The 27,540-nt window shown below is 44.7% G+C and overlaps 1 protein-coding gene across 1 annotated transcript in view; it reads right to left on the bottom strand.

The window, feature by feature from the left end:
• Positions 1–9,567: 9,567 nt before the first annotated feature.
• Positions 9,568–27,540, bottom strand: part of ipo8 (importin 8) — a 30,136-nt gene continuing 12,163 nt past the window's right edge. The window contains exons 12-26 of the mRNA XM_083757704.1: positions 26,305–26,421; positions 25,693–25,782; positions 24,503–24,668; positions 24,119–24,279; positions 23,604–23,729; positions 22,131–22,197; positions 19,769–19,894; positions 18,778–18,875; positions 18,210–18,305; positions 16,097–16,180; positions 15,654–15,790; positions 14,186–14,403; positions 11,902–12,195; positions 10,734–10,863; positions 9,568–10,463 (exon numbers count right to left, since the gene is read on the bottom strand). Of these exons, the coding sequence (XP_083613830.1) occupies position 10,463; positions 10,734–10,863; positions 11,902–12,195; positions 14,186–14,403; positions 15,654–15,790; positions 16,097–16,180; positions 18,210–18,305; positions 18,778–18,875; positions 19,769–19,894; positions 22,131–22,197; positions 23,604–23,729; positions 24,119–24,279; positions 24,503–24,668; positions 25,693–25,782; positions 26,305–26,421 (1,911 nt within the window). The 3' untranslated portion in view covers positions 9,568–10,462. The remainder of the gene's footprint in view (positions 10,464–10,733; positions 10,864–11,901; positions 12,196–14,185; positions 14,404–15,653; positions 15,791–16,096; positions 16,181–18,209; positions 18,306–18,777; positions 18,876–19,768; positions 19,895–22,130; positions 22,198–23,603; positions 23,730–24,118; positions 24,280–24,502; positions 24,669–25,692; positions 25,783–26,304; positions 26,422–27,540) is intronic.

Genomic DNA, 27,540 nt, shown 5'->3' with positions numbered 1-27,540 from the left:
GATCTAAGGGTTTGAGGTCAGATGTAGAGTTGCTAGCCGGCTCCATGCAGATCAAGGTGATGATCCAGTCTTCTCCATGTATGGTTTCCAGGGTTAGATGAGGTCAGTGTCGTGATCTTCATAGGAGGTGTGATGTCACGAGGTGTGACCGTTGGAGACATGTCACGAGGCGTGACCATTATGGAGGCGTGATGTCGCGAGGTGTGACCATATATGCCGTGGGTAACTATCTGACGGACGGGAGATGCAGGTTTTCATATAGTAAATGCGACCTATGGTCGCAATAAATCCGGCATATCTCCAAAAAGAACACAAACCTCTAAATGTCTTACCCTGACCGCAACCTGAATCTTTTCCTATAGCCTAGTAAAAAAAGAACAGTTTTTATTTTTTAGCACTTTTAACTACACTTGTGGGGACATCATGGACATCCAAGTTCAGTTTTTTCCTTGACTTTTGCTTCTATATTTGCCCATCCATATTCATGAAAGCACACACAAAGCGAGACAGTGCCCACACACACACACACACACACACACACACACACACACACACACACACACACACACACAGGGTAGTGCCTAAGAGAGAGAGTGGGTGAACGGTGACACTTCTGTGGAGGTTGGGGGGCAGCAGGCCAGTGGTCTGGATCACTGGGGGAGGCATGTTATGTTAACATCCCAGCAGGACATGCTGCCTTCACGCTGCACACACACACACAAACCCCTCCTATGACCCCAGTCATGCAGGAAGGATATTAGTGTGTGTGGGGAACGGAGAGAAGTGGGAAGTTGGAGGGAGCATTGCTCCAGGGGAAACACATACTGTACATAAGATGAAAGAGAGTGCTCATTTGACTCAGGAGCGTGCATCGTCGTCACCATAAGCCCGGTGATGCCAGCTTTGGGCCTGTTCTCCAGCCTCTCATCAAGATCGTCATATCAGTGCTGGTCGGCCACAACATTTTATCTGCTACTCAGTACTCATGTGACCGCTATAGTGTTCGGATTCCTTAGGATTTTAACGATGCTGGTTCCTAAATGATGCCCTCTTAACAGTAACGATTCCTATAGGGTTACTCCTTTAAACAAACATCATACTCCAAGAAAACTAAACAAATTGAAAGCATAGACTTGGCTGCCACATGACGTCACGTTTAGTAGGATCTCTAAACAAAGTCCCAACCCTAATTACTGGCACATACGTAGAAACACCTGTTCTCGGGGAAGGGGGATATAGCGCTTGTCCTTAATCAAGGTCTCTGTGTAATCACACCCACTGTAATCACTGCAGCTACTCTACAACTCTGTTGTGACTCAACAGAGACCTGCTGGAGGAGAGAGAGAAAGAGAGAGGGGGGTGGAATCAAACAGCTGCTCTCTCATTTAGTTTCTCCCCCTTCATGCCCTTCCTCCGCTTCCCCGCACCGACCCTCCCTCCCCTTCCTTCTCTCACTCCTCTCTGTGTCCATAGGAACAGACTCAGTGAGTGGACCGTTCACCATTTAGTCATTTGAAATATGAGTCCCCACTCTCTCCCAAGCTGTGTTTCTGTTTGTTTAAAGGGTGTACTCTCATGGAGAGCTTTGTACATTCTGCCAGGCATGCCAGCTAATTGCCCTCTAAACAAAGAACCCCCCCCCCCCCCAGTACACAATACTAATCAACAGTGTGCACGGCGAGTCCAAATAACAGTTTCATGTTCTCAAAGTGGGCGTGCCAGTCCAGCGTCCAACAGTAGCAATTTATTGCGTTATTATTAGAGCCGGGTCCGGATGATTGCTGTTCAAACAAGGTGACGATTCCCACTGTAGATGTGCATGGCCTGCTGACCCCAGTGCACACACTGCACGCTCAAATCCTGCAAGTAGTGCTTGAGAGTGAAATTGGTCATTAGTGGAAAAAGGTGATTAGCTCTGAAGTGGCATATAGGGACACTTAGGAGACCGCCTCAAGGATGCAACACAATAGGACATGATGGTGACCCGAGACGCAGGGGGATGGAGCAGGTGGGACATTTAACATGCAGTCTGACATGCACAATTAACAATGCTAACAATGCCATCATGACAGTGACAGGCTGCAGCTAAGAGTTTCATTATGTCTTGTAAATTATAAAAGCTGCCGTTGTTGAGGGGGGTGCTTTAGGCTATCAGACACACTAAGTGACCACCTGAGTGTATTCAAAATACATACTGCTTGGCTGCAGTGTTGCCATGTCTTGCTTATTAGATCTTCATTTATGATGTTTATCTTGTCTTGTAGCCTTAACCAGTCCCACTTGTGATTTCATGGGATAGTTAACCAGGCTACTCGTCTTGTACAAAGTTAAATAATCTTTAGAATAGTGGTAGTTGTAGAAAGAGTACAAACGCGTTCCGGTATAGATGTGTGACATCATCATCATACCCGGAGGTTATGTGGGAATGCCTACTGAATGCCTTGACATCCAAACAGAAAATTTGATTGCATTAAATCAAATGACTTTACAGTTTACAACATTAAATTAACTTTGCCACTCGATCTGCCATTCACTTTATGCATGCGCATACCCTCTATTTCAGCGATGAACAACTTCCACTGTAAACTAAGCGTTTTCACGGATTAGGACACTTTCAAAATACTTTCTTCAATACATCAATAGAACATTCTGCTGTTAACATTGATTAGACAAGCTAGCCAAAGCAATGAATGCAAAAAAAACTACATTAATCTACATCAAAATCTAACAACCACCACCATATGCCATGCCAAAATAGTCTACAGAACGTGTTATCCTGTAACTTTAACATATAAGTTATGGTCTTGTATAGAACCATTAAGCACGTGTTTGGGGGCTCAAGTTTAGGGAGGGGGAATAAAAAAGGCTCTGAACCACAAGGGCATTGAACAGCCAGTGTCCTCACACTCTATTCGTATTATAGTCAAGTTCTTCTACAAATTATTCACCCATTTTGTAATACATTGGGCTACATTCAAATGTTTGCAGACGGTATTCAAACCCCAATCCCTCAAAATACCAATGAGTTTTCATTGCTGTCGGGCAGAAACCTTGTATCTCCATCTTTCTACTTTTATGTTTTTTCATCCATTTATCAATTAGCAAAAATAGCAGATCTACAACACATCGCAATTCACAATGTGCTGTGAGATTGTAGCTCAGCTAGTTTCGGTCTGTGGGTGTCAGGGTCAGAGAAGGACAGCTCTCCTCTCTCCCAGTCCAAATGGACTCTGATCCTGCTGGGTTTCTGGTACACAGAGAGCTCCGTCTTTGACCTTGATGAGGAGACTGCTGTGGAATTACCAATAACCATCTCTGACACACCTGGTGAGTAATATGCTATGTAATTACCATGATAGAGCACTAGTTTCCAGAATTTCCCAATTACCCGCTCCTTCCCCTTTACAGGCGCTTCAATCACACCCAGTTGCCATTTTGCAACGTCTACAACCTCAACATCCCAGCTGTGAGAGCCTGAGCTAAATGCCTTAGAAGCCAGGACAAGGTCACACTGGCAGACCACACTGGGATGTCTGGGACCCAGGACACACTGGTCAGATCGTCAGACAAGATGAGATCTTCACCGGCAGTGTTGGGATCCAGGATGATAGGTGTGTAGGAGACAATGTCCTTCATCTTGTGCCACACTGTGAACGTCAGGTTGCCCAGGTGTTTGGCCACGTCAATGAGTGTTGTTTCTGGGAGCGGTGGTAGATCTGGCAGCCTGCGCTGGACTCTTTCCACTGTGGCCTTATAGTATAGGGATGAGACACTAATTGACTAATTGATAATACATATGATCAATACTGGTAATTCAAAGTGACTTTTAGTACCTAGAAAAACTGTATATAAGTCATAGATATTACAATTAAATGAAATAATCTATGCCTATTCAGTGTTTCCTGCAGGAATGGTGCTGGGAGCGGGGGGGGGGGGGGCTTCTGGCGCGCGGCCAAAGGCCGATCGTCGAAAATCTTGATTAATTAATTAATTAATTAGATTAATTAATTAATTTGATTAATAAATTAAGATTAATTTGTATTATTGCTCTTGTATTGCTATTGGAGACACTGGGGGGACACTGGGGGACACTGGGCATGGCATTGGGGAGGCATTGGGAAGACACTGGGGAGGCACTGGGAAGACACTGGGGAGGCACTGGGGAGACACTGGGGAGACACTGGGGAGGCACTGGGGAGGCACTGGGCAGACACTGGGGAGGCACTGAGGAGAAACTGCAGCCACTGGGGAGACATTGGGGAGGCACTGGGGAGACACTGGGGAGGCACTGGGGAGACACTGGGGAGGCACTGAGGAGAAACTGCAGCCACTGGGGAGACATTGGGGAGGCACTGGGGAGACACTGGGGAAGCACTGGGGAGACACTGGGGAGGCACTCAGGGGGACACTGGGGAGGCACTCGGGGGGACACTGGGGAGACACTGGGGAGGCACTGGGCAGACACTGGGGAGGCACTGGGGAGAAACTGCAGCCACTGGGGAGACATTGGGGAGGCACTCAGGGGGACATTGGGGAGGCACTCAGGGGGACACTGGGGAGGCACTCAGGGGGACACTGGGGAGGCACTCAGGGGGACACTGGAGAGGTACTCAGGGGGACACTGGGGAGGTACTGGGGAGCCACTGGGCAGACACTGGGGTGGCACTGTGGGAGGCACTGGGGAGGTAGCTTAATGGCGCGATTTATTTCAAGAATGGCGCAGCGCCATGCCAACAACATTGTGCAGGAAACCCTGCTATGACTTATATACATGATACAATGTGAGTGCATAATAAAAACATCACACCCGTGTGAGGTGAGTGGTGCAACTCCGTGTGGGGGAGCCCGGGGGGGTCCCGGAACTTCCAGACCCACAGGAATGCGCCCAGAGTACCGGCCCGGTTCTGGCGAGCCGCCAGTGTCCGAAACGGTCGAGAAATGACAAGACAACCCGTGTGTGGGTTCCCGGAACATCCCGACCCCCAGAAACGCGCACAGGGGGCTGGCCCAGTTTCGGCGAGGCTGCACAACAGTGAGACTTGGTGGTGTGCTGTGCAACAGTGACAATATGCTATTTATGTGCTCAGACCCAAGGACACAGCCAGCCAGCCAGGGACACGCATAGCTGTCTATAGGAGTGGTTGCACCACTCAAAAATATAATAAACGGGTCATGAATGTTCATATAAACATAAAGGAGTATTATACTAAATTGCCTATCCACAAGCAAAAAAATAGATGTACAAGCTCAAAACGTGCTGCTTCGCATAGCGTTGTGAGCTTGTACAACTGCAAAAAAATTGAGTGATGCAACCACTTCCTTACGGAGTGTGTGGGTGGGTGGGTGGGTGGGTGAGTAGCTGGCTGGCTGGCTGGCTGGCTCTCAAGGCCAAGTTGACAGGAGGTTTATCCTGGGAGGACGTAGTGTTGCAAACAGGACATTTCTTTGTTGGCTTAGCTGTCCACCATTGCTGCAGACAGCCTTCGCAGACACTGTGGCTGCATGGCAGGACAACAGGATGCTGAAAAATATCACGGCACACAGGACAGGTGAGATCCTGTGCAAGTTGAGACGAAAGGGAGGCCATGCTGTCTCGTCTGCTCTCTCCTCTCCCCTGGAACGTTCTCTGAGGTTAATTGGGCTGCAATACAGAAGTTCTAGAAGAGGAAACAGTGATAGCATTATGAGTTGCAGTGATGCTAGTAGTGTCATCAACAGTGATTATAGCATTATAAAGTTAAGCTGTTGTGTTCTTATGGGCGAAAATAGCCAATCTAAAAGCTCACTAATAGAAAGAAATGTAGCAATATCTTAATTTTCTAAAAGAAAGGCATGGCATGACTGCACAAATTAGCAACATTAGATTTTTTTTTTAATGGGTTGCAACACCCTCCATTGACATCCCATTCATCGAAATGGAAAAGTCTGATCTGCTTGTTTTGTATTAAACGACATTAAACTCACCAACATTGCAGCTGTAAGGAAGGCTTGAATTATCCTCTTTCAATCTGCAATCTGTTTGTCTACTGTAGACATGTTATGAGCTACTTTCTGCTCAGAAATTCTGTGCCGTGATGAAGTGTTGCAGAGTTTGGAAATACTTGTTTTCATTAAGGCATCATTCTGCTGCTTCCTGAAGTTCCTGCATTAACAGGTGGTATGCAGTCTATGCACTATGCAGGGTCGTTCAGTGACTTCCGATGAGCACTTCCAAGCTCCAACACTGGAGCGTCACGGCACAGAATTTCTTAACAGAAAGTAGCTCATAAGATGTCTACGATGGATTTTTACGAAACAAACGCTTTGCAGATTGCCCTACAGCTGCAATGTTGGTGAGTTTAACGTCATTTATCGGAAACTTCTATTTGCATCAATGGGCTGTCAATGGAGGGTATTACAACTCAGTCTGTGAGTATCTCACAGACTGAGATACTCTAACAGTATAGAAGAATACTGGACAACTCAGTTGTCTTCACTTTCTGACATGGCGGGGTGAGTTGTCTGTACTTTCCGCTGGGGCAAGTTGGGCGAGTTGGTAAAGGGAAAGAACGGAAATCTAATCTTGAAAGTGTTTGAAAAAGTTAAGAACTACTGATTTAGAAGGCATTTGTATACTTTGGCCCCCGCAGGTCTTTAAAGGATGAGGATGGTTCCACCATCCTCATCCTTTAAGACAGAGTTGCACAGAGTTGCACTGATGGATGACAAGCTTTTACAATGACAGTTTAAGCTGTGTGTGCTGCTGGTGTACTCTGCATCTGTAACACCACCATGTGTCTATTCCCTCAGCAGAACGCCCTCTTCACTAAACTCAGCTGTGTGTGTGTGTAGCATTATTGCGACCATAGGTCACATTTACTATGAAAACCTGCATTTCATGCAGCAGCAACTCTACATCTGACCTCAAACCTCGAAACACTTAGATCTCTATATGGAGCTGACCTGTTCTGTTCTGATCTTTCCCAACCCGTCCTTCCTGTTCTGACATTCCATATGTTGATCCGACCTCATCAAACCCTGTACACTCAAGACACGCTCCATATATGGCCAGTACAGAATTCATTCCATATGTTGATCTGACCCCCCATGCCGAAGCGCCAGCACTCGCCCAGCAGTCTGCCGTCACCCAGGCGGATGTTTGCAAGCGACCTCGCCCTTTAGGGGTGATATACAGTATATAGCGCTCACTTCAGAAGCACAGCTGACAAACCGAATTTCCCTCCATGGGATGAAGTATAGGACTAATTATCTGCCTCACTCTGAAAACATGAACTTTAGGCTAATCTCTACCTCTGTGGACGTCTGCCCTTTTGTCTCTCTTCTCGCTTTGCCAGACCTTAGTTGTGTCTTTCTTTATTCATTATTACTCTTTCCCCAGCAATCTCCAGGGCCCAAGCACAACCTTTAATCCCTATCCCAATGGATCACATCCAGAGAACATGACTGGGATCTGTGATCATAGAATTATCTCAGCAAACACCATGTCAATAAGAGATATACGTTTAATTAATAAAATATCTTTTTAACAGGGGCATTTGAGGCAAAAGCCAGGCTGGATAACATGCATCCTCGCCGAGTGTGATTACAACCAGCTAAATATGACACTGACATCACACATTAATCCGACTTTGTGAGACTACATATTATCACCTACTGTAAGTGTCTGTGTATGGAGAGCCAGAGAATGAGGCTGCAAATCTGCCCAAGTGCGTCCGACATGTCTCTAACCTTTTTCTTTTTTTCACTTTCTCCTCTTTGCCCACCAATTGTCTTAACTTTTCACCACTATCTCTGGATCCTCTCCTCTCCCCAACTGGTGCAGTCCTGCTCAATACAGCACTGCTGCTGTTCGTTACCAGGTGTTGCCAGGTCCGCTTATTATAAGAAACTTTGGGCATTTCCCCTGTAAAGTAGTGTTTTTTTGGGCTCGTTTCTAAAGTGTAGTTGATTATTTGGGTACGTTTCCTAATGTTGTTAAACCAGTGGTTCTTAGAAATGGACAAATTGATATATAATGTCTACTTATATTAAAGTAAGAAATGTTTTTGAAACTGCTTTTTGGGCATAGACCTCATTGCTTATTTCTCTCAAAGTCTGCAAAATCTAGCGACAGTGTTTGTTACTGTACTGCTTGTTACTGTACTGCAGCATTCTCACCTGGCCTAGAAACGTCAACGCCAAAATGCTCCACCAGACAGGGTTGTTACTGTAAAATGCTCCACCAGACAGGGTTGCTCACGTGCACGACAGGATTTCAACGCTCAGATACACAGAGGGGACGTTGAGAATAATTTATACTTTGTCATACGACCCCGTCTCTTGCCAAAAATGACTCATTTTCAAACAGAGAGATCAAACCAGTCGTCTTCAGCACGAGTGACACCAGTGAATTCCAACGGCGCAGGTGTGAACATTGGCCATCGTGCTTCATAATTAGCGAGTCAGACAGACGGGCTAAAGGAGACGTGATGTCTGGCTGGGGTTGTGGGATGTGGACAGAGACAGGCAGCCGCAGGCTACAACACACACAAACTGCAACGGAACACACAGGGAATACTAACTCAGAAGAGGGACAATTAATGGAAAACGAAAAAGACAGATTGCCCAGGATTTAGAGAGAGGCTGACGTAATGCACTAAAGTTAACCCAGGCGTGCCGCGCCGAGCAGTGCACCCCATCCCGCCTCAACAGCCTTCCTGATTATCCTGAACACAACTGGTCTAGCTATTTATTATGAATCCCCTCTTTGACAAAACATTATAGGCAGAACCTTCGAACAATTTCCAAAAACTTTCACAAAATTAGAAGACATGTCAACAACAGCAGGTCTACAAGCTCACAATGTGCGGCGCTGTGTGTTTGTCGAATGGCTATGTTAGAATATCTTTTTAATAGGGCTCAAGTGATTGAGTAAAACGCTGAGGTGAATATAATCTTTAAAGACATCGCCTTAAGACTGTGTCCTTCATCTAACAAAAAGCCCAATTGGCACAGAGATTTCCAGACCTCGTTGGGGGACCATTATGAATTATTGGCACAGTTTACACAATGCAACACCGGAGACAGTGGCTATAAAAAAGGGGCCCCACACCTGTCTTCTCTGACGTATCCCATAATACTAGAAGACCTACATATACAGAGGCCGACTTGTCCAACCACACTCGCTCAGAGAGAGACAGAGAGAGAGAAGGTGGGGGACCATGGCTGTATTATTTACCAGTGTTCTGCAATAACTCTCACTCTTTTTTACAGTCTAGACTCTAGACAGAGCTACAACGCTCCCTGTGAAGAGAGAAAGGGAGGGAAGAAAAGGAGAAACGTAAGAAGGGAGGAGGGGAGGGTGTGTGTGAGAGGGTGTGTGTGTGTGTGTGTGTGTGTCAGCATTGGAATAAGAAGCGAAACAACCCAGAAAGATTGTTACAGGAACTTTTATGATTTTTTTCTTAAGTTAGTTTCTGAGAACATTAGAAAAACAAAAACAAAACCCAAAGACAAACCGAACAAAAAATAATAAAAATAAAATTAACCGCTCTTCTCCCATTATCAACCCCCCCCCCCACACACCATCACTAAAGCCTTTTTACATTTCATGTGTGTGACCGTTTCATGTTTTTACAATGTTTTTTACAATACAAGCACGGCGTGACGCCGTGCTTCAACCTTTTTCTTTTTTTTTTACCACAGACCACAATAACGGAAAACAGGAAAGACACACTAGCATAGAGGACTCCACTCACCCATATGGGGTTTAAGTGGTTAAACTCCAGTTCATCCGTCCCATCCTGTCCGTGTGCAAGAAGACTCTGCTGCTCCGATCCCAGCTGAGATGATTTAAGCATTAATTATGGAGACGAAGGCAGTGTGGGTAAAACATGTGTGACCGCCGCGCGTTCCGTCACTCGACACACACACACACACACACACACACACACACACTTTAAACAGGCGTCCATGTGCTCGCACGCGTCACCAACGCATGTTTTACGAGACCAAAGGACTGCACCGTACAAGAACACAAATCAACTTTGCTGATGATATTATATATATATTTATATATAAAATGCAGACTTTTCTCTACACATTAATCCATGTCTCTCTCACACATCAACTCATCCTCGCGCACACACACACACACACACACACACACACACACACACGCAGACAGTTGTAGCAATAGTCCAATAGGGGCTGTTGGTTCTGTACAGGGCCTCAAGTTCCCACCGGGGCTAAAACATCATACTGAACCAGTCCACTATGTAACTCGAGTCCAGCTGCCATGGAACCCTAAAACCTGGTCTCACTGGGGGCCTGTGTGTGTGTGTGTGGGGGGGGGGGGGGTCCACACAAAGTCCCTGATCCGTGATCTGGTCTGATCTGGATAGGAAAGAGCAGTGGATCCACTTCAGATCAGGTCAGAGCCTTCTCCTCTCCGCCGCCGGGTCTAGAGTCCTCACCGACGCATTCTGAGAACACATCAAGGGCGTGAGTAAAATGAGTGTCCATTTCGTTGGTCGCCTACCTTGTTTTCCACAGACCAAAACTAAATAAAAACTAAACTAAACTATATAATGGTGACTAAAACCAAGACTAAATATATTGACAATTATATATATTGACAGGAAATGGGTATGCCACCTTCAGGGGAGTAGTAGGGACTACAGTTATGCACAGAGCCTATTGGCCCAGAGCTCCGTTTCCTCCCTCCCGATTGGCCCATTGACTGGTTTTCTCACCATTGTCCCTTGGCGGCGGTGCTTCTCCTCTGCTGTGATAGGCTGTAGATCTCCTGCAGCTGCTTCTTCTGGTCGTCACTGAGAGGAGCCGTCAGAGTCTGGTACCAGCCCGGGTCTGTGTTCTGAACCCCTACACGCACGCACGCACACGCGCACACGCACATGCGCACAGTCGCCGCACACACACACACACACTATGTAAAGCGCCTTGGATAAAAGGCCCATCAATTCTACAAATGCCCCCTAAAATCAGTAGTTCTCACACTTGTATATATAAAAAAAGAAATAAAAAAATAGCAGAGCGGCACTTTGCCACGCTGTGTGCTTGTACATCTGTACAACGCAAAAATCTTAAATGCCACAGTTGTTTCCTGGTTTCCATAGAGTTAACCCATTGGTTAACTCTATGGTGCCAGATAATAAAATACAAGGACTTGAAGTGAGTGCTGGTGATCTATAGATTCAGTTGCATTCTCTTTGAATGGCACTCGGTAAATGAACCCATTTTGGGCGGGAACCCCTTTTGGTGTTTTAAACATTGTTATAATTTAGCTATTGAAAAATAGCAGATCTACAAGCTGTAGATCTGTAGACCTGTAGGTCTGCTATTTTTGAAAAATCGTGAAAATATTATTTCAGAAAACTGGAGGATTTAGAAGAATTTTCTTTTAATTTCGAGGTCAGGCCTAAATGGATTAAAGTCAATTTCAGTAATGGCCAAAGATTTAGGCTTCATGTGTTTTTCATTTCATTTCATCTATGTGCTAGCTAAGTACAGAGGCTGAGAAATAAATAAAATTATACAGCGACGTCTAAAATGGCCAGGGCTGGAGTAGCCGTCTGGGCACCCCCCGATCCCGTCGATCATTGTGTCACATCTCTCTCCCCATTTCCTGTCAGCCTACTGTAAATCTATCAATAAAGGCAGACCTTACGGGTGCCATTCTCTCTCATTCAACTCTCAGAGTTATTATGAGAGTCCTTGTAAGTAAAACGTGTACGGACATATTGATGACCCCTGGTATAAACACATACAGTGGGTTACAACAGGTCTAAAAACAGACTGTATTAAATGAGTGACTGACTTCAGCGCTCTGTGGGTGAGAATGTTTCTGTGCGTGCGTGCATGCGTGTGTGTCAGCCTGGACGTGTGTGTGTGCGTACTCACTGAGCAGGGCGGCGGTGAAGAACTGATACTCGTCCTCTCCGTTGTCGTAGTCCAGCGGCGTGCTGTACTCCTCCAGCGGCGTGCCCTCAAAGCCCTCCTCATCCCAGTAGTCGTCCTCATCCTCCTCCTCTTCCTCCTCTTCCTCCTGCTCCCCGCCGTCTGCCTGGCATGGGCCCACCATGCTGGACTGCTGCTGCTGCATCATGGGGCCCACCATGCTGGACTGCTGCTGCTGCTGCATCATTGCGCCGCCGCGGCTCTCCGTCACCTCGTCTTCGTCGCTGGGAATCTCCTCTGGCGGCCCCAGAAAAGGAGTAGAGACAATTTCGTCAGCGTCGGCCCGGGAAAAACCTTGAACGTTCCACTCCAAAACTGTTACTTTTTCCAGGAAACAGAAAAACTGAATTGTTACTTTTTCAGGGAATGGAAAAACAGAATTGTTACTTTTTCAGGGAATGGATAAACAGAACCGTTACTTTTTCAGAAAATGGAAAAAAAACGGAATATGTTTCAAAAGGATGTAATTATTTTTTTGTCATAAAAATGCTTCCATGTCCGATTTATTTTCCCAGATTGCGTTTCTGGTTAAAGCAAGCCATATTCAACCGTCAATACCTAAATAATGGCAGATCGCAGTTACAATCATTGTTTTACTGGAGAAAAGAAGAGAGACTTGACATTAGTAGCTCACAAATCCTTTTGCTTTAACACCATATTTTGTGAGAAGGATTGCATTGTCTGCTGTGTGAACAGACAAGTGTCTGCTATGTGCCAGTGTTGTAGTTACAGTAAGGTTACGTACTGTATGTTTAAAGGTTCAGCGTATGCGTGTTTAAAATACCCTAAACAGATGGGAAGCTAGCACCCAAGCACATTCCTTGTCATGGTAAACATCCATAGTTCCTGGCCACCGGGTTTTAAAAGGAAACAAAACAAAAACAGTCCATTTACTTTGCACTACAAAACAGTTTAGACATCTTTACGTTGGGCAGAGCGGAGCTATAGGGGCCATGCGGGGACATGCGGTGCAGCTGACTTGACCTCAGTGCCGGGAGGAGGTTTGTACATCAAGGCAAAAATCGATATAGTTTAATTTCATTATCATCACTCATGCTGACGAATAGTTTTGCCCCCTTTCTGCCCGCGTTCGCTCCATTTGTATTATCTTCCCGTTCATCATTATGTCCTGTCTCAGTCTCTAGAGAGGCTCAGTGTCGTTCGTCCCTGTGTAACCTCTACTCCTCTCGCATTTCTCATCCGATCTCTTACCTGCAGCCTCAGCCCGCGCCAAAGACTCCAAATAGGAAAGAGTGACACTTGGCACTTTGTTGATATTGTGCCGTTTTCATTGACTGCTTTTAGATTAAGGGCTCCATCTTGCGCCACCCTTATCCCTAAACTTAATTGCCATGTTTTACTATTTTGAAAATCATTTTAAAATAGTTCAACTAGCCGATCTACATCTACACGCCGTGAGCTTGTAGATCAGCTATTTGAACTAGTTTAAAAGGTTTTTTTAAATGGTCTTTCCAGTACATTTACTTCTACTCCACTACATTTCAGAGGCAAATACTAGTTTGTAGATTTTGATTATTATTACTAAACATACATTAACCACTTCAGCCCTATATACATTTCGGCCATTTGAAAATACAGTAGCTGATCTACAAGCTCAGAATGCGTCGCGATTTTCAGAATATTTTTTTACATTTGAATACTTTAAGTACATTTTGACGTCAATACTCTTGTACTTACTACAAGTATATTTGTTATTTTACTTTAGTTAAGTAAGACAATTCTGTACTTTTACCCATCACTGCCATTTGGCCTTTTGAGTGGTGCAGCCACTCCAATGACGAGCAATGCTGTCTGTCCCTATGTACAGTATGTCTGTATGTATGTCCCTATGTTTAGGATACCAACAGGTGACAAAGTGGCACTGTTGAGCTTCACACTGTGTGCACAGGTGCATGATGGGAAGCTGAGTTTTAGTGTAACAGTGCAGTACAGACTACCAGATGCAATAGCATTTGTTGACCACCAAGTGTCATTAGTCAGCACCACTCACTTCAGAAAGGTCTGATCATTTTCTTTTTTCCAAGATATTTTTTGGCGGTTTTTGCCTTTATTGATAGGGTACAGTAAGTACACGGGAAAGGGGGAGAGATATGGGGCAAAGGCCGTCGAGCTCGAACCCGCGGCACGCCGTCCGTCTGGTTTGGCAGCCCAGGTGCCCAGACGGTTGAGCTAACCGTCCCGGGCCATAGGTCTGATTGGTTCTCACCGTTCTGGTCCTCTTGGTCCTGAGGCGCCTCCCCGGTGCAGCGGGCCAGCAGGTCCGGCTTGTGGAGGAGGCGCGAGGCGTACAGGTGCTTGAGGCCCAGGAAGAGGAGCAGCACCGACGGGACCACCTGACCCGCCACGCCCTCCAGCGCCGCCGGCCGCCGAGGCAGCTCCATCAGCACGCTCAGCCCGATGATGCACATCTTACGGTCATGGAGGCTGGAGAGAGAGAGAGAGAGAGAGAGAGACAGAGAGATAAAGCATGAAATGAAGCTAAATAAAATCTCATGATGTTTTAGGGTATTATCATTCTGAACCTATTGTCGCTGCTGTTCCACACCACAGCCGACCACAGATTTGCGGCATTTATAACCGCTTTACTTTTATGGCATTTCTGAGACCATTCGTGTTTCTGTAAGATGCTTTCAAACTTGTATTCTATTGCTAGTTTGATCACTTAGTTCAAATACTCTTTCATCTTACAATAACGAATGACTGAAAATAGCCGATCTACATGCTCACAATACGCCGCGCTGCGATGTGTTGTGAGCTTTACAGCTAATTTTACAAAATGATGGGTGGACAAAACTAAACCTTTATACGTCACAAAAACTAAGTGACATCATCTGGTGATCAAATGGTTGACACAATTGACCCCGGTGCCATCCCTCGTCGCACCGATAGGTTGCTGTTGCTTGGTTGGTATTTTTCTATAATATATATATATATATTTTTTTTTTAAGATATTTTTTTTGCGGCTTACGCCTTTATTGATTTTTTAAGGGATAGAAAGTAGGCTGACAGGAAACGGGAGAGAGATGGGGGGATGACATGCGGTAAAGGCCGTGTCGGGTCCGGGAGTCGAACCCGCGGCACACCGCGACTGGATCACCAGTCCGGTGCCCAGACCGTTACGCTACGGCCTGGGCCTTAATATATATTTTTAAACTCATCATAAACCAGAACAAGGCGGAAGGGGCCAGTTGGTTGGTCAGTCGGGGACCAATCAGATTCAGAAGGCTGACAAAGGGTCAATGATGCACACGAATGAGGTCCTTCAAGACTTTTCGGTGGATCATTTGTTTTGGGCCCCAATAGAGCGTTGCAGTCCCTCCCCCTTTCAGAACAACGAGTGGCCCAGGAAATGAATCCCAATGCATTTTTCCCATAGGCAATTTATTTAAAGACCTTTTAAGCGTCGTACGAAGCCAACTCTTGTGACAAATCATGACAACACACACAATTTTTCGGGCCAAACAAAGAATTAGAAAGTAGAAAAAAAAACGTTGTTGTTTTTCTTCTTTGTAATTATTTGTTTGGTCCAAAATATTGTGTGTGTTGTCATGATTTGTCACGACATGGCTTCGTACGACGCTTAAAAGGTCTTTAAATAAATACTGGCCACTCAGGAAAGGGGGAGGGACTGCGACGCTCTATAGGCTCATGAATCCCCCCCAACCCCCCCTCACCCCAGGAAAAACTCTGTGTCGTTCATCCACTGGTTGATGAAGTGCGCCGTGATTGGCTGGGGGTTGTGCGGGAAGTGCATGTTGTCCAGGGTGTGCACCAACAGGGCGGGGTTGTAGTAGAGGGCGGCGATGGCCACCTGCAGGTAGGGGTGGGCGATATGGAAACATATAATATCAATATTATCACGATATCTTTTCACATGGTTTTTAGGGGTCATTGTTCAAGTTACTTAACAGTACAACCTACAAGTTAACAGAAACTAAAAGAAAAAGGAGTAACAGAACATTTAGACCAAAATAGGTACAAATTCTGCCTACAAAAGTATAAAATAAGTCATAGAATGTACATTCACTGTATCACAATATATACCATATCTCTGAATATCGTATCACGATACGATATTGTAAATTGTATCACCATATCGCCCCCCCCCCCCGCCTACCTGCAGGCACATGGTCCTCAGCTCGCTGGATTTGACCCGCCGCGTCAGTCTCTCCAACACGGCCTCCACGAACAGCGGGATGCACTGTGGGTTAAAACAACAACACAGTAACGACGTCAGCCTTCTGTCCATTCCAACAGCGGGATGCACTGTGGGTTAAAACAACACAGTAACGACGTCAGCCCCCCTGTCCATTCCAACAGCGGGATGCACTGTGGGTTAAAACAACAACACAGTAACGACGTCAGCCCCCCGTCCATTCCAACAGCGGGATGCACTGTGGGTTAAAACAACACAGTAACGACGTCAGCCCCCCTGTCCATTCCAACAGCGGGATGCACTGTGGGTTAAAACAACAACACAGTAACGACGTCAGCCCCCTGTCCATTCCAACAGCGGGATGCACTGTGGGTTAAAACAACAACACAGTAACAACGTCAGCCCCCTGTCCATTGCAACAGCGGGATGCACTGTGGGTTAAAACAACAACACAGTAATGACGTCAGCCCCCCTGTCCATTCCAACAGCGGGATGCACTGTGGGTTAAAACAACAACACAGTAACGACGTCAGCCCCCTGTCCATTCCAACAGCGGGATGCACTGTGGGTTAAAACAACAACACAGTAACAACGTCAGCCCCCTGTCCATTGCAACAGCGGGATGCACTGTGGGTTAAAACAACAACACAGTAACGACGTCAGCCCCCCTGTCCATTCCAACAGCGGGATGCACTGTGGGTTAAAACAACAACACAGTAACGACGTCAGCCCCCCTGTCCATTCCAACTGTGGGTTGACAACAACAACACAGTAACGACGTCAGTCCCCTGTCCATTCCAACAGCGGGATGCACTGTGGGTTGACAACAACAACACAGTAACGACGTCAGTCCCCTGTCCATTCCAACAGCGGCATGCGCTGTGGGTTAAAACAACAACACAGTAACGACGTCAGCCCCCCCTGTCCATTCCAACAGCGGGATGCACTGTGGGTTAAAACAACAACACAGTAACGACGTCAGTCCCCTGTCCATTCCAACAGCGGGATGCACTGTGGGTTGACAACAACAACACAGTAACGACGTCAGTCCCCTGTCCATTCCAACAGCGGGATGCACTGTGGGTTGACAACAACAACACAGTAACGACGTCAGTCCCCCTGTCCATTCCAAGGGCCCCCACAACTCCCAGAATTACAGACCTGTGAGGGTCCATGTATGTAACCCTGAGGGTCCCTGGACGCCACTTTTAAAACCCCTGCACTGGAGAAGGTAGTATAGAAGCAGCTGCACATCTGAGAGGCACAGAGAAAGTAGCAGGTGTCGGACCAGCTGCACCTTAGCTGCTAATCACACATCAACTCATGCATTTTGAATGAGCTGCTGCTTACAAGACACCTTGCTCGGGTACAGTGTTGATTTCTTTGACATGACAAAATAGACTACTACATTATTACACTACAGAATTAGGCCATTCGCACTACTGTAGACGCTATCATTTGTTTTGAGCGGAAGTTGCTGGATTTTGGCGGAAGTACCGCTCAAGGAAATTACGTTGATGCTGGACAAAGTTTACATTCTCCGTGAATGAAACAAGTGTTGTGATTGGTCGGAATAATATCATATCCGGGGGAAATACATCCGACGGCTGTTACGGTTTCGACACTTCTGCCGATAGCGTCTCTGCCTTACGATCAGTGTCTTGCCCAAGGACACTTCGACATGTGGACAGGAGAAGCCGGGATTCGAACCGCCGACCCAGGGATCATTGGACGACCTGCTCTACCTCCCCAGCCACAGCCGACCCTAAACCATAATAGCGATCGTGGTCCTAATGTGATCCCTAGTAGCTTTGACCTGGTCGATGCCTCTGCCTCTACACTGCAGTATGATCACTAACCTGGTCGATGCCCCTGCCTCTGCACTGCAGTATGATCACTAACCTGGTCGATGCCTCTGCCTCTACACTGCAGTATGATCACTAACCTGGTCGATGCCCCTGCCTCTAGACTGCAGTATGATCACTAACCTGGTCGATGCCCCTGCCTCTACACTGCAGGATGATCACTAACCTGGTCGATGCCCCTGCCTCTACACTGCAGTATGATCACTAACCTGGTCGATGCCCCTGCCTCTGCACTGCAGGATGATCACTTCCAGCAACTTGGCAGCGTGGCACTCGGCGTCTTCGCCCGCGTCGCTGGTCAGCACCTACGGCAATAAGGCAACAGTCGGACAAGAATAATAATAATAATCGATAGGCAATTTTCTTTTAACCTTTTTTTGTAGGTGTAACCAGAACGACTTCACTTCAGTGCCTAATTGTTGTTAGTTTATGATTTTATTTTTTATATTTCTTACGTTTACATTTTTTATTTCACAATTCTGCTGAGATACATCGCAAGTATATACCTTAGAGTTGTTGTGTGGAAATGCCGGTAATACAAAAAAAGTCCTCTCCCCCTTCCGTTTAGCTTGGAACTGGAGGTCTAGGGTCATGTGACCAGTGACATCACGACAGTGTACTCTGAAGAGAACTTTATTTTTATTATATCCAACAACTCTAAGGTATATTAATGACATAGTTCAATGTTGAAAATTTGTTTTTTAACATCCCCTCCAGCCTTACCTGAAATGTATTATTATTATTTTTCTTTTTTAAATACTTTCTGAAAACACTGACCTTTTTGCACATGGTATAGATGACCTCTAAATGTTTGGGGTTGCACAGGAGCATGTCCGTGTCCACAGTAATGTAGTTGTGCAACAGAGGCATCATATCTGTGGAGAAAACACAGTACCAATCAACGTGACTTTTCGTGGTCACACACAGTCCAAAATCGTTAGAGCTGGTAAATGAAAATGCAAATCGTGCATCGTTCAAGTGTTCAACAAGTCCTAACATGAAAAAAGCAACAAAAACAGCGACGCAACATTTTGGTCCTCCTTCATTATGGAAGTCTAAATACTGAAATGTGTACTGTACTTAACCTTTTGTTAAGTAAAAGCCTCTAGTATACACTAAGGTCTTATGTTGTGCCGTCTGCCCCTGTACATCAAATACAGTAGGTGAATTGACGGCAGGACTCATTAAGATGTCAGGCATTTCAATCGCATTTGCGGGCTAGTGTTGATTCATATTAGGAGACCAACTAGTAGTACTGATATGGATAAAAAAAATTGATCCGGCACTCAAAGTAAAAGAAACGAGGAACGCCTTTATTGAATTAAAAAGGCAACTGCCAACATGTTTCGACCAACAAGGTCTTCATCAGGGCAAGAAGTACTACTGGTAGTTGGACTCCCAATATGCCATAGTGTCATACATACTCTGGAGAACACATGGAGACTTGACAATCAGTAATTGGGTCTTATGATCCAAATAAGAACATTATAATGTTGTGTAAAAAAAGAAAATCGAAACAGACAAGACCACAAAACCACTGCAAGTGTACATAAATATTGATGACCCCCTGGGTAGGAGATTAATTTCCTCTCACGCAGAACAGCGCCGTCAGCTGACTGACAACTGTATTGCAGTTTAAACATGATACTGTATGTGAGCTGATGATCTGGCATTGTGCGTGAGGTCGTACCAATTTAACCACAGCGCGTGGTAGTAATGTGTGTGTGTGTGTGTGTGTGTGTGTGTGTGTGTGTGTGTGAGGTCGCACCTGTGAAGTAATCAAAGCAGTCGTGCTGGAACACCTGGTAGAGGACGCCCAGGAGCTGCCACATCTGGGGGGAGATGGTCTGGCAGGTCAGGCCGAACGCCAGGGACAGGATCTCCTCATAGAAATCTGCATGGGAGGGTCAGCCAAGCAGTGTTCAATTCGTTGACTTGAAACCATGACAAATACATTAGAGTGACAATTTATAAAAACTAGACGTATCTTAGGGAGGGACTGGTGGAGAACAGATCCAGTAGAACTAAAAGTTGAGCCATTTTATGTTCAGATGCATTCGGGTGTTGGTCTCTGAAAACAGCAGATCTACTGCGACACATTGTGAGCTTGTAGATCGGTTATTTTCAGCATGCAGCCAAGTGTAAAATCAGCCATTACAACGGCCCACGGCCCACCAAAATACATTTTTGTCAACAGACCGTGATTGGAACACACGCACCACCCCGACATTTCTTGAAAACTAACGGGTTTGGACATACAAGTTTTCCATGGTGACATCGACGATATCAGGCTGCGAGTGAGAGCCATGGACCGAAGAAGACCAAATGTGATGGTACTGCACACAGTCACACAGGGTGAATTAAATTGATGAGGGGAGAGAGAGGTGTGTGTGTGTGTGTCTGTCTACGGATAACCAAGTACTTGAGTAGAGTTCCCTGGGAGGGAAATTAGCCTGACCTCTCCATGTTTCACCTTGTTAATTTTAGCTTCCGTCCCGCTGCTCTCTCCGTGTCTCACGCCCCACATATAGGAGCAGATGGGGGGTTATTCCCAGTGGTGGAAAAAGGTTTTCAAATGTATACATGAGCTTGTAGATCGGCTATTTTCAAATGGCCGAAATGTATATAGGACTGAGGTGGATAATGTATGTTTTGCAATAAAATAATCAAAATCTACAAAGTAACTAAAGTTGTAGTGGAGTAAAAGTACAATACGTGCCTCTGAATTTTAGTGGAGTAGAAGTACTGAAGATTTGACATACTCAAGTAAAGTACAAATACCTCAAAATTCATTCATTTACCGGCAAAGCTGACTGGATTCAATTCTCCACCAGACACAGGGGCCCAATTACCACACACACACACGCGTGCACGCACGCACACTGGCAGAGGTAATTACACTAGTATAAATCGTTCTGGTTGTTTGGTGACCTTCCAGAAAGTAAAAGGAGAACTTTTTTTACTTTCATAAATTGTACAACGTCACATGGTTTCACTGGAAGAGCAATACGAGCATGACATTCTACAAGGTGGGCAGCAGGGACGTGCAGAGAATGTTAGGGAGGCAGGGACTCGGATCAGACGACCTTAAGAGAGTCATAAAGCATTGTGTAAGGGGCACGATATTTATTTTCCTACCACCAGTGGTCCTTGAGGGGGTTCCCAACTATAAATGATGGAGAGTTGGTAACCAAATGGACCAATTAGACCTTGAACTTTTGAGAGCGTAATTTGGTTTCATTTTACGCTCTCAATAGTTCAATTGTTGTTAAACATCTGCATTAGTTAAATTACAAGAAGTCGAACAATTAGAGATAGCAAAATAATTGTACCACATCAATACAGCATACAATAGTGGACCAAATTGCATCCACCGAAAACAAGTTTGGTGTCCGATTGGCAAAATGTCATCAAATGGTGGGAATGTGGACCTTGATATGAAAAGGGAGGGTTACTCTTCCGCAAACTGTGAGTTAATCTATGGCTTCCGGATCGGAGGAAATAGAAAGAAAAATTAAGTTGTGATCAAAACAAATTCATCACCTATAAAATCCTATCATAGGATTTCACAAAAATATAATTATTATATTCAACTGCCAATAACTAAAAACCAGAACATACTGTAGCAGAAACACACTTTGTCCCCCCAATGAAAGTAGAGACTCTTTGTTTGGTACAATACTCTGTGGGTCTTGAAAGATTAGTAAAAATGCTGACAGTGGCTGCAGACGGTTTTAGAGAAACATAAGCCTTATTTTATAATTTATAACATTTTAAACTTTAGTTAAAGTTTAGTACTTTTATCTTGTTGCTGTAGGTATATGTTGATGCCAAAGAGCTTTTAATCAAGTAAAATGCCTTTTACTTGTAACAGAGTATTTTAATATTGTGCTATTGCTACTTTTACTTAAAACAAACTGTGTGTGTGTACTTCTTCCACCAGTGGGAGGGACACAGGGTGTGTGTGGGAATGGATGGATAAATGGGTGGATGAACGAATGAATGAATGTATAAATGGGTGGGTGGATGGATGGATGGATGGGTGGATGGATGGATGGATGGATAAATGGGTGAGTGAGTGAGTGAATGAATGAATGAATGAAGCGTGCGTGCACACACACCTGCCATACCTATGATGGGCTTCTGTAGGACGAGACCAATCACCTGCAGACATATCCCCTCCAACTGTTGAGTGATCTGAGAGAGAGAGAGAGAGAGAGAGAGAGCCCAGCAGACGTAGTTAACAAGCATAATTTTAACCACTGTATCCATTTATACTGGCTATCCAAACACCGCAAACTCGCTAAGCTCTCAAGAACAGATTCCAGCGCAAAGAGGGTGCTGTTTTTCCCTTTTTTGCCGATGGGTTCCCAGATTGAAAAAACAGCAGATCCACAAGTTCACTATTTTTTAACAGTTTCCGTGCCTTGAATGGATTACTCCAGGTTAATGTCGCTGCCGTATCGGACATACCCGCCTTTTGTTTTATGTGTTTAATCCGCCGTAATGTAATGAATCAAAAGAAAATCCGTCTTCGTCGCGGAGTATGAGACTGGATGGCTTCGCTGTGATGACGAAACCGGAAATCGTCACATGCTGTGGGCTGCTAGGGCTTCTGGGAAATTGAGGCCAATGGAAATGCATTGGATGCAACGCCTCATTGAAACCAATCTTGTGTGCGTCTTCCGGGTGCACCAAGATGGTGGATGCTACACACAGATCATAACAAACCACGGGAGCTTTTTTTGATGGATTTTCGCGGATTAAAAGCCCAAATAATTCAGCGTATGCTCTAAAGGTAATACAACAATCTCGGCAGTGAAGGGGGGTTGATTAAAATGCGGGTTAATCGTAAAAAACAGTCAAACTGTTAAAATATTTGACAAATATTGAAAATGTTTGAATAATTTAGATTAAAAAAAAAAAAAAAAAAAAAACATAAATCTGCTCTTCAGATTGGGGTGTTCCGTGGCCAAAAACATATCAATATGGGTGGTCCTTGCACTTCCCAGTTTGGACTAATGCAGTGGTTCTCAACCTTTTCAGGCCGTGACCCCCAAAATAATCATATTTGAACGGTGAACTCCCCCACCCTGACAAGCACATGGAATGTAGAAGTTGAGGCATTACATTTGGTTTGACTCGGTTCCACAGATGAATATTGTAAAAATAGCCGATCTGCAACAGCTCACAGCGCCTCGCGTCCCCGTCCCCCCCAGTTTGAGAATCACAAACTTTTCAGCCCCGACCTCAAAATAACTCGAGACCCCAACCTAACCCCGGAGGTAATTTCATGCACATAGGCGTGCGTGTTGTACACATTTTTCCCTCACATGTAATGTATGAAGCCTAGGGCTATGTAGGGGTTTTGTAACAATTATGGGGTTGTGAGCTTGGCATTGGGCCTGAAACAGGAGACCGGACATGGACCTACTTGAAGAGCTGAGATTGTCTTCCACTCCAGGCTCTAGAAACAAACTGTGCCGTCTTAAATACTTAATGATTAAATAACCACTCCAACTTCTGACCGTCATCTTCCCAGAACGGTTCAGGTTTTTGTTGTCGCATTGTTTGCCTCAAATTATGGACCCCTCAAATCATACCTCCCTGTGGTCCTCCATGACGGTGAGGATGGTGTCGATGGTGCTCAGGATGCCCAGCGCCATCACCGTCTTGTCCTCGCTCTCCTCGTACTCCTCACTCTGCAGCACCTTTGTGAAGATCTCCGCCTGGAGGCGGTGGACGCACGCCACAACCGGGGGGTGGGGAAAGTTCTCAGTTGTTTTACTTAAGTAAAGAAATGTCAATGCTGCATTGTAGAAATACTCTGTTACAAGTAAAAGGCCCGGAATTCAGAACTTAAAAAGTACTAAAGTATTAGGAATTGGTATCAAAATGTACTTAAAAAGTTAACAGTATACGCATTGTGCAGAACGTCCCATTTCAAGTTTTCAAATGTATGAAAATCTTCGAAATCTACAAAAAGAAGAAAGTTAATAATAATTCATAACTAAAGTTTTCAAATAAATGTAGTGGAGTAAAAGTACAATATTTGGATTCGAGATGTAGTGGAGTAGAAGTAAAAGTATCGGAAATTCCGACAGACGTGCGTCCCTACCAGGTTGCGGGTCATGTCCACGGCGATGACGGCCACTTCCTGGTTGTATTCGCAGATCATCTTCTGGATGACGTTGGTCAGGTCGTCGTTCTCCGTCTCCTTGACCACATGCAGCAGCTCCTGCATGACCGGGCGGATGAACGGCCTGACGTACACCTTGGCTGCGCAACACATGTCGAAAAATAGGTTTCAGCACCACTGACATACGGTAGAAACTAAAACAATTCTTTTTCAGAAAACTTTTAGGATTCAGAAGACATTTCTTTTTGTAGAATCAGCTTCACGTCTTAATGGTTTAACTCAAACGATATAGATGAATTCTATTATTTACTCATATTTATAGAATAATAAATACATATTATTTTCAAAGTGTTTTGAGCGGACCTTGCTCCTGGTTGCTGACCAGCGTCTGTAGAGCGATGGCGGCCTCCACCTTCACGGGCATCTCCTTGTCGGCGATCAGGTCCTGTTTGACCAGCTCCACGGCGTTCCGCAGCACCAGCTCGTCATGGAAACGCAGCGGGCTGAAGCAGTGGAGCACCCAGCACGACTGAGAGAGAAGAATGCACGCACACACGCACGCACGCACACACACGGCAAAACACATGAGAATCAACATGCATGTATGTATGTATGTATGTATGTATGTATGTATGGGCACTGGGCAGTGGTGGAAAAAGTACTCAAAAGGTTTTCTTTCAAGCAAAAGTATCAATACTGCAATATAGAAATACTCTGTTACAAGTAAAAGTCCGGAATTCAACATTTACTTTAAGTACCAAAGGTAAAGTACTAACTGTGCAGAATGTCCCATTTAAAGTTTTCATATAATAATAATATAATATTTTGAAAATAGCCAATCTACAATCTCACAGTGCGTCTGGCCGAAATGTATACAGTAGGGCTGAAGTGGTTAATGTATGTTTTGTAATAATAATAATAATCTAAATCTACAAAGTAGTAACTGAAGTTTTCAAATGAATGTAGTGGAGTAAAAGTATTATCCAATATTTGGATCCGAGAGGTAGTTGAGTAGAAGTTTGGAAGTAAATACTCAAGACAGTAAAGTACAAAAGGTTGGCAGAGGGAGCGTAGCGCCCAGGATTACATTAGATAATTGACACTGGGTGAAAAATGGGTCACAGAAATCAGGACAAACAAATGTAGAAATAACAAAAAACTAAAACAAAAGTCTGCTCATAAAGAAGCCCTGCTACAATAAATTACAACACTATGAAATCAATGTTGCAGAAGGTCTTTAGATTTGATCACATGCCTCTACTCTATCTATACCACTGTTTCCTAGAGTTTGGGAACCAGTGCCAATACTAACATGTTCCCCATGATACAAGCATTATTAAAATGACCACACACACAAAAGTCCTTGTTATGAAGTACAACTGTATGTCCACGGACATGCAAGCACATTCCTGCAGTCTATTCTCGCACGCTCCGCATCCAAGGGGTTATGGGACGTTGCACATTTTAAACGTCTAACTGAGGGCAGACGGTCTGTGGCGAGGAACAACGACGGCATTGTGTGTGAGGAATAGGGACGCGTGGGGCTCACTCACCCGGGCTCGCAGGTATCCCAGGGGAGAGTTGAGCAAGGGGAACACGTAGTTCTGTAACATCAGCTCCATTTGCTCCCTGTACAGTCGCTTCTGTGGTGGATGGGAACAGACAGCAGAAGGAGAAGGGAGAGCTATAGTCACAACAGAACGCAGCAGATATATCCATCACCTCAGGAACAAGGAAAGGACCTTGGAACAGTGTTGCCACATTCTGAAAACAAGCGGGGCAAAAGAAGGACAGATCTACAACAAAAAAAAATAATCACAATTTCATCAGCTATTTTAAAAGTTATGCCAGGGACCCCCAGAAGAGATTTTTTTTTACGGCTGTAGCAGTGATTCTCAACCCGTTTAATTCCAAGGATCCCCAGTTTGACATGCATTAGTCTACGGACCCTCATTTAAAGGAATTTCTATCTCTGGGTAAAATGAATGTACACTCTCAGAGATAAAGACCCATAAGGGTCCATTTGGTTCCAAACTATTATTTAGCTGGGGACCCCCTGGATCTCCCCCAAGGACCCCGGAACCCACTTTAGGAACCACTGCAGCACGTTGTGAGCTTGTAGATCTGTTATTTTTGTCAAGTCCAGTACATAGTGTACAACATGCCTTTAGTAAGAGATCAGCCAGAGCACCGATGCAGTGCAGTGCCCCATCCTTCCTGCGGGGGTCAGCAGAGGGGTCCATCAGGATCTGGTGACAGAACTCCATCATCTTGGGAAGAACCTGATCAAAGTACAAAGGCTTACTGTCTGTCATTATGTATGGATTACATTATCTTCAAATAGTTGGTCCACTAAAGCTCAGAATAGGATAGCAACGTTTTCTGTGTATTCAGCCAGTTCTTTCTTTTATTTTTTTACTAATGCACTTTGCTCACCTTTTGTTTATTAATCAATGGCTTCTATTTCAGCATGCTAACTTTCCAGGAAGGGGAAGTCTGTAGTTTCTAATAGCTTGTAATGCACATTACGTTTTGGTAAAACAGGTAAGTGAAATGTCCACAGCCCACAAATGAGACACAGAGTAAGTTAATGGAAATGGTGTCAATTTATAATGTGCATTAATGAGGATCAATTATACTAAGAAATGTTGAAAATGGATGAAGAAGTTCCCCTTTAAACCTGAGGCAGATTCTAAAAACACCTTAAAACATTCTAAATCCCACGCAATTATGTTGCTATATATATCATGTCTGTCGGGTAGAAAGCTCAGTTCAAAACTGTTACTTTTCAGTATTCAAATTCAAATGTAGCAGATCCGCAGACCTCTATGCTCACAACAGTGGCATCCGCGACGCGATGTGAGCTTGTATATCAGCCGTTCTCTGCGTGCAACACTGTTGCGCAATGAAGTATAAATGTCTCCTAGGGTGCACCTCACTAGCCAACACACAAGAGAGGTTGAATTAATTGAAACCAGCGCTGTTGGGAATTGATTACATGAAACAGTCACCCGTGCGACCAGTCTCAATGTTTGCATTCCCAGCTTGATAGGTATAACAACAACGTCTAGGTGTATCAAGTCTTATAATGGGTTAAAACAGTGGTTTCCATTCCAAACAGTGGTTTGGAGACCACCAGTAGTCCTTAAAAGATTGTTGGTATCAATCAATCAAGTTGGTAATCAAATGCAACCTTATTAGATATTTAACTTATTGAGTGAAAAAAAGCTGTCAAAGCTCTTGTTAAGCTGTCAATTACTTAACAATTTACAATACAAGAAGTTTACACAATATTTTGAGAGTGTAGAATAATTGTTATTTTTTTTTTTTATTTTTTTTTTTTAAGATATTTTTTTGCGGCTTACGCCTTTTATTGATTTTTTAAGGGACAGATAGTAGGC

Source organism: Protomyctophum parallelum (assembly GCF_964188405.1).
Source record: "Protomyctophum parallelum genome assembly, chromosome: 22".
Taxonomy (NCBI): domain Eukaryota; kingdom Metazoa; phylum Chordata; class Actinopteri; order Myctophiformes; family Myctophidae; genus Protomyctophum; species Protomyctophum parallelum.
This window is presented reverse-complemented; position numbering and strand designations above follow the sequence as displayed.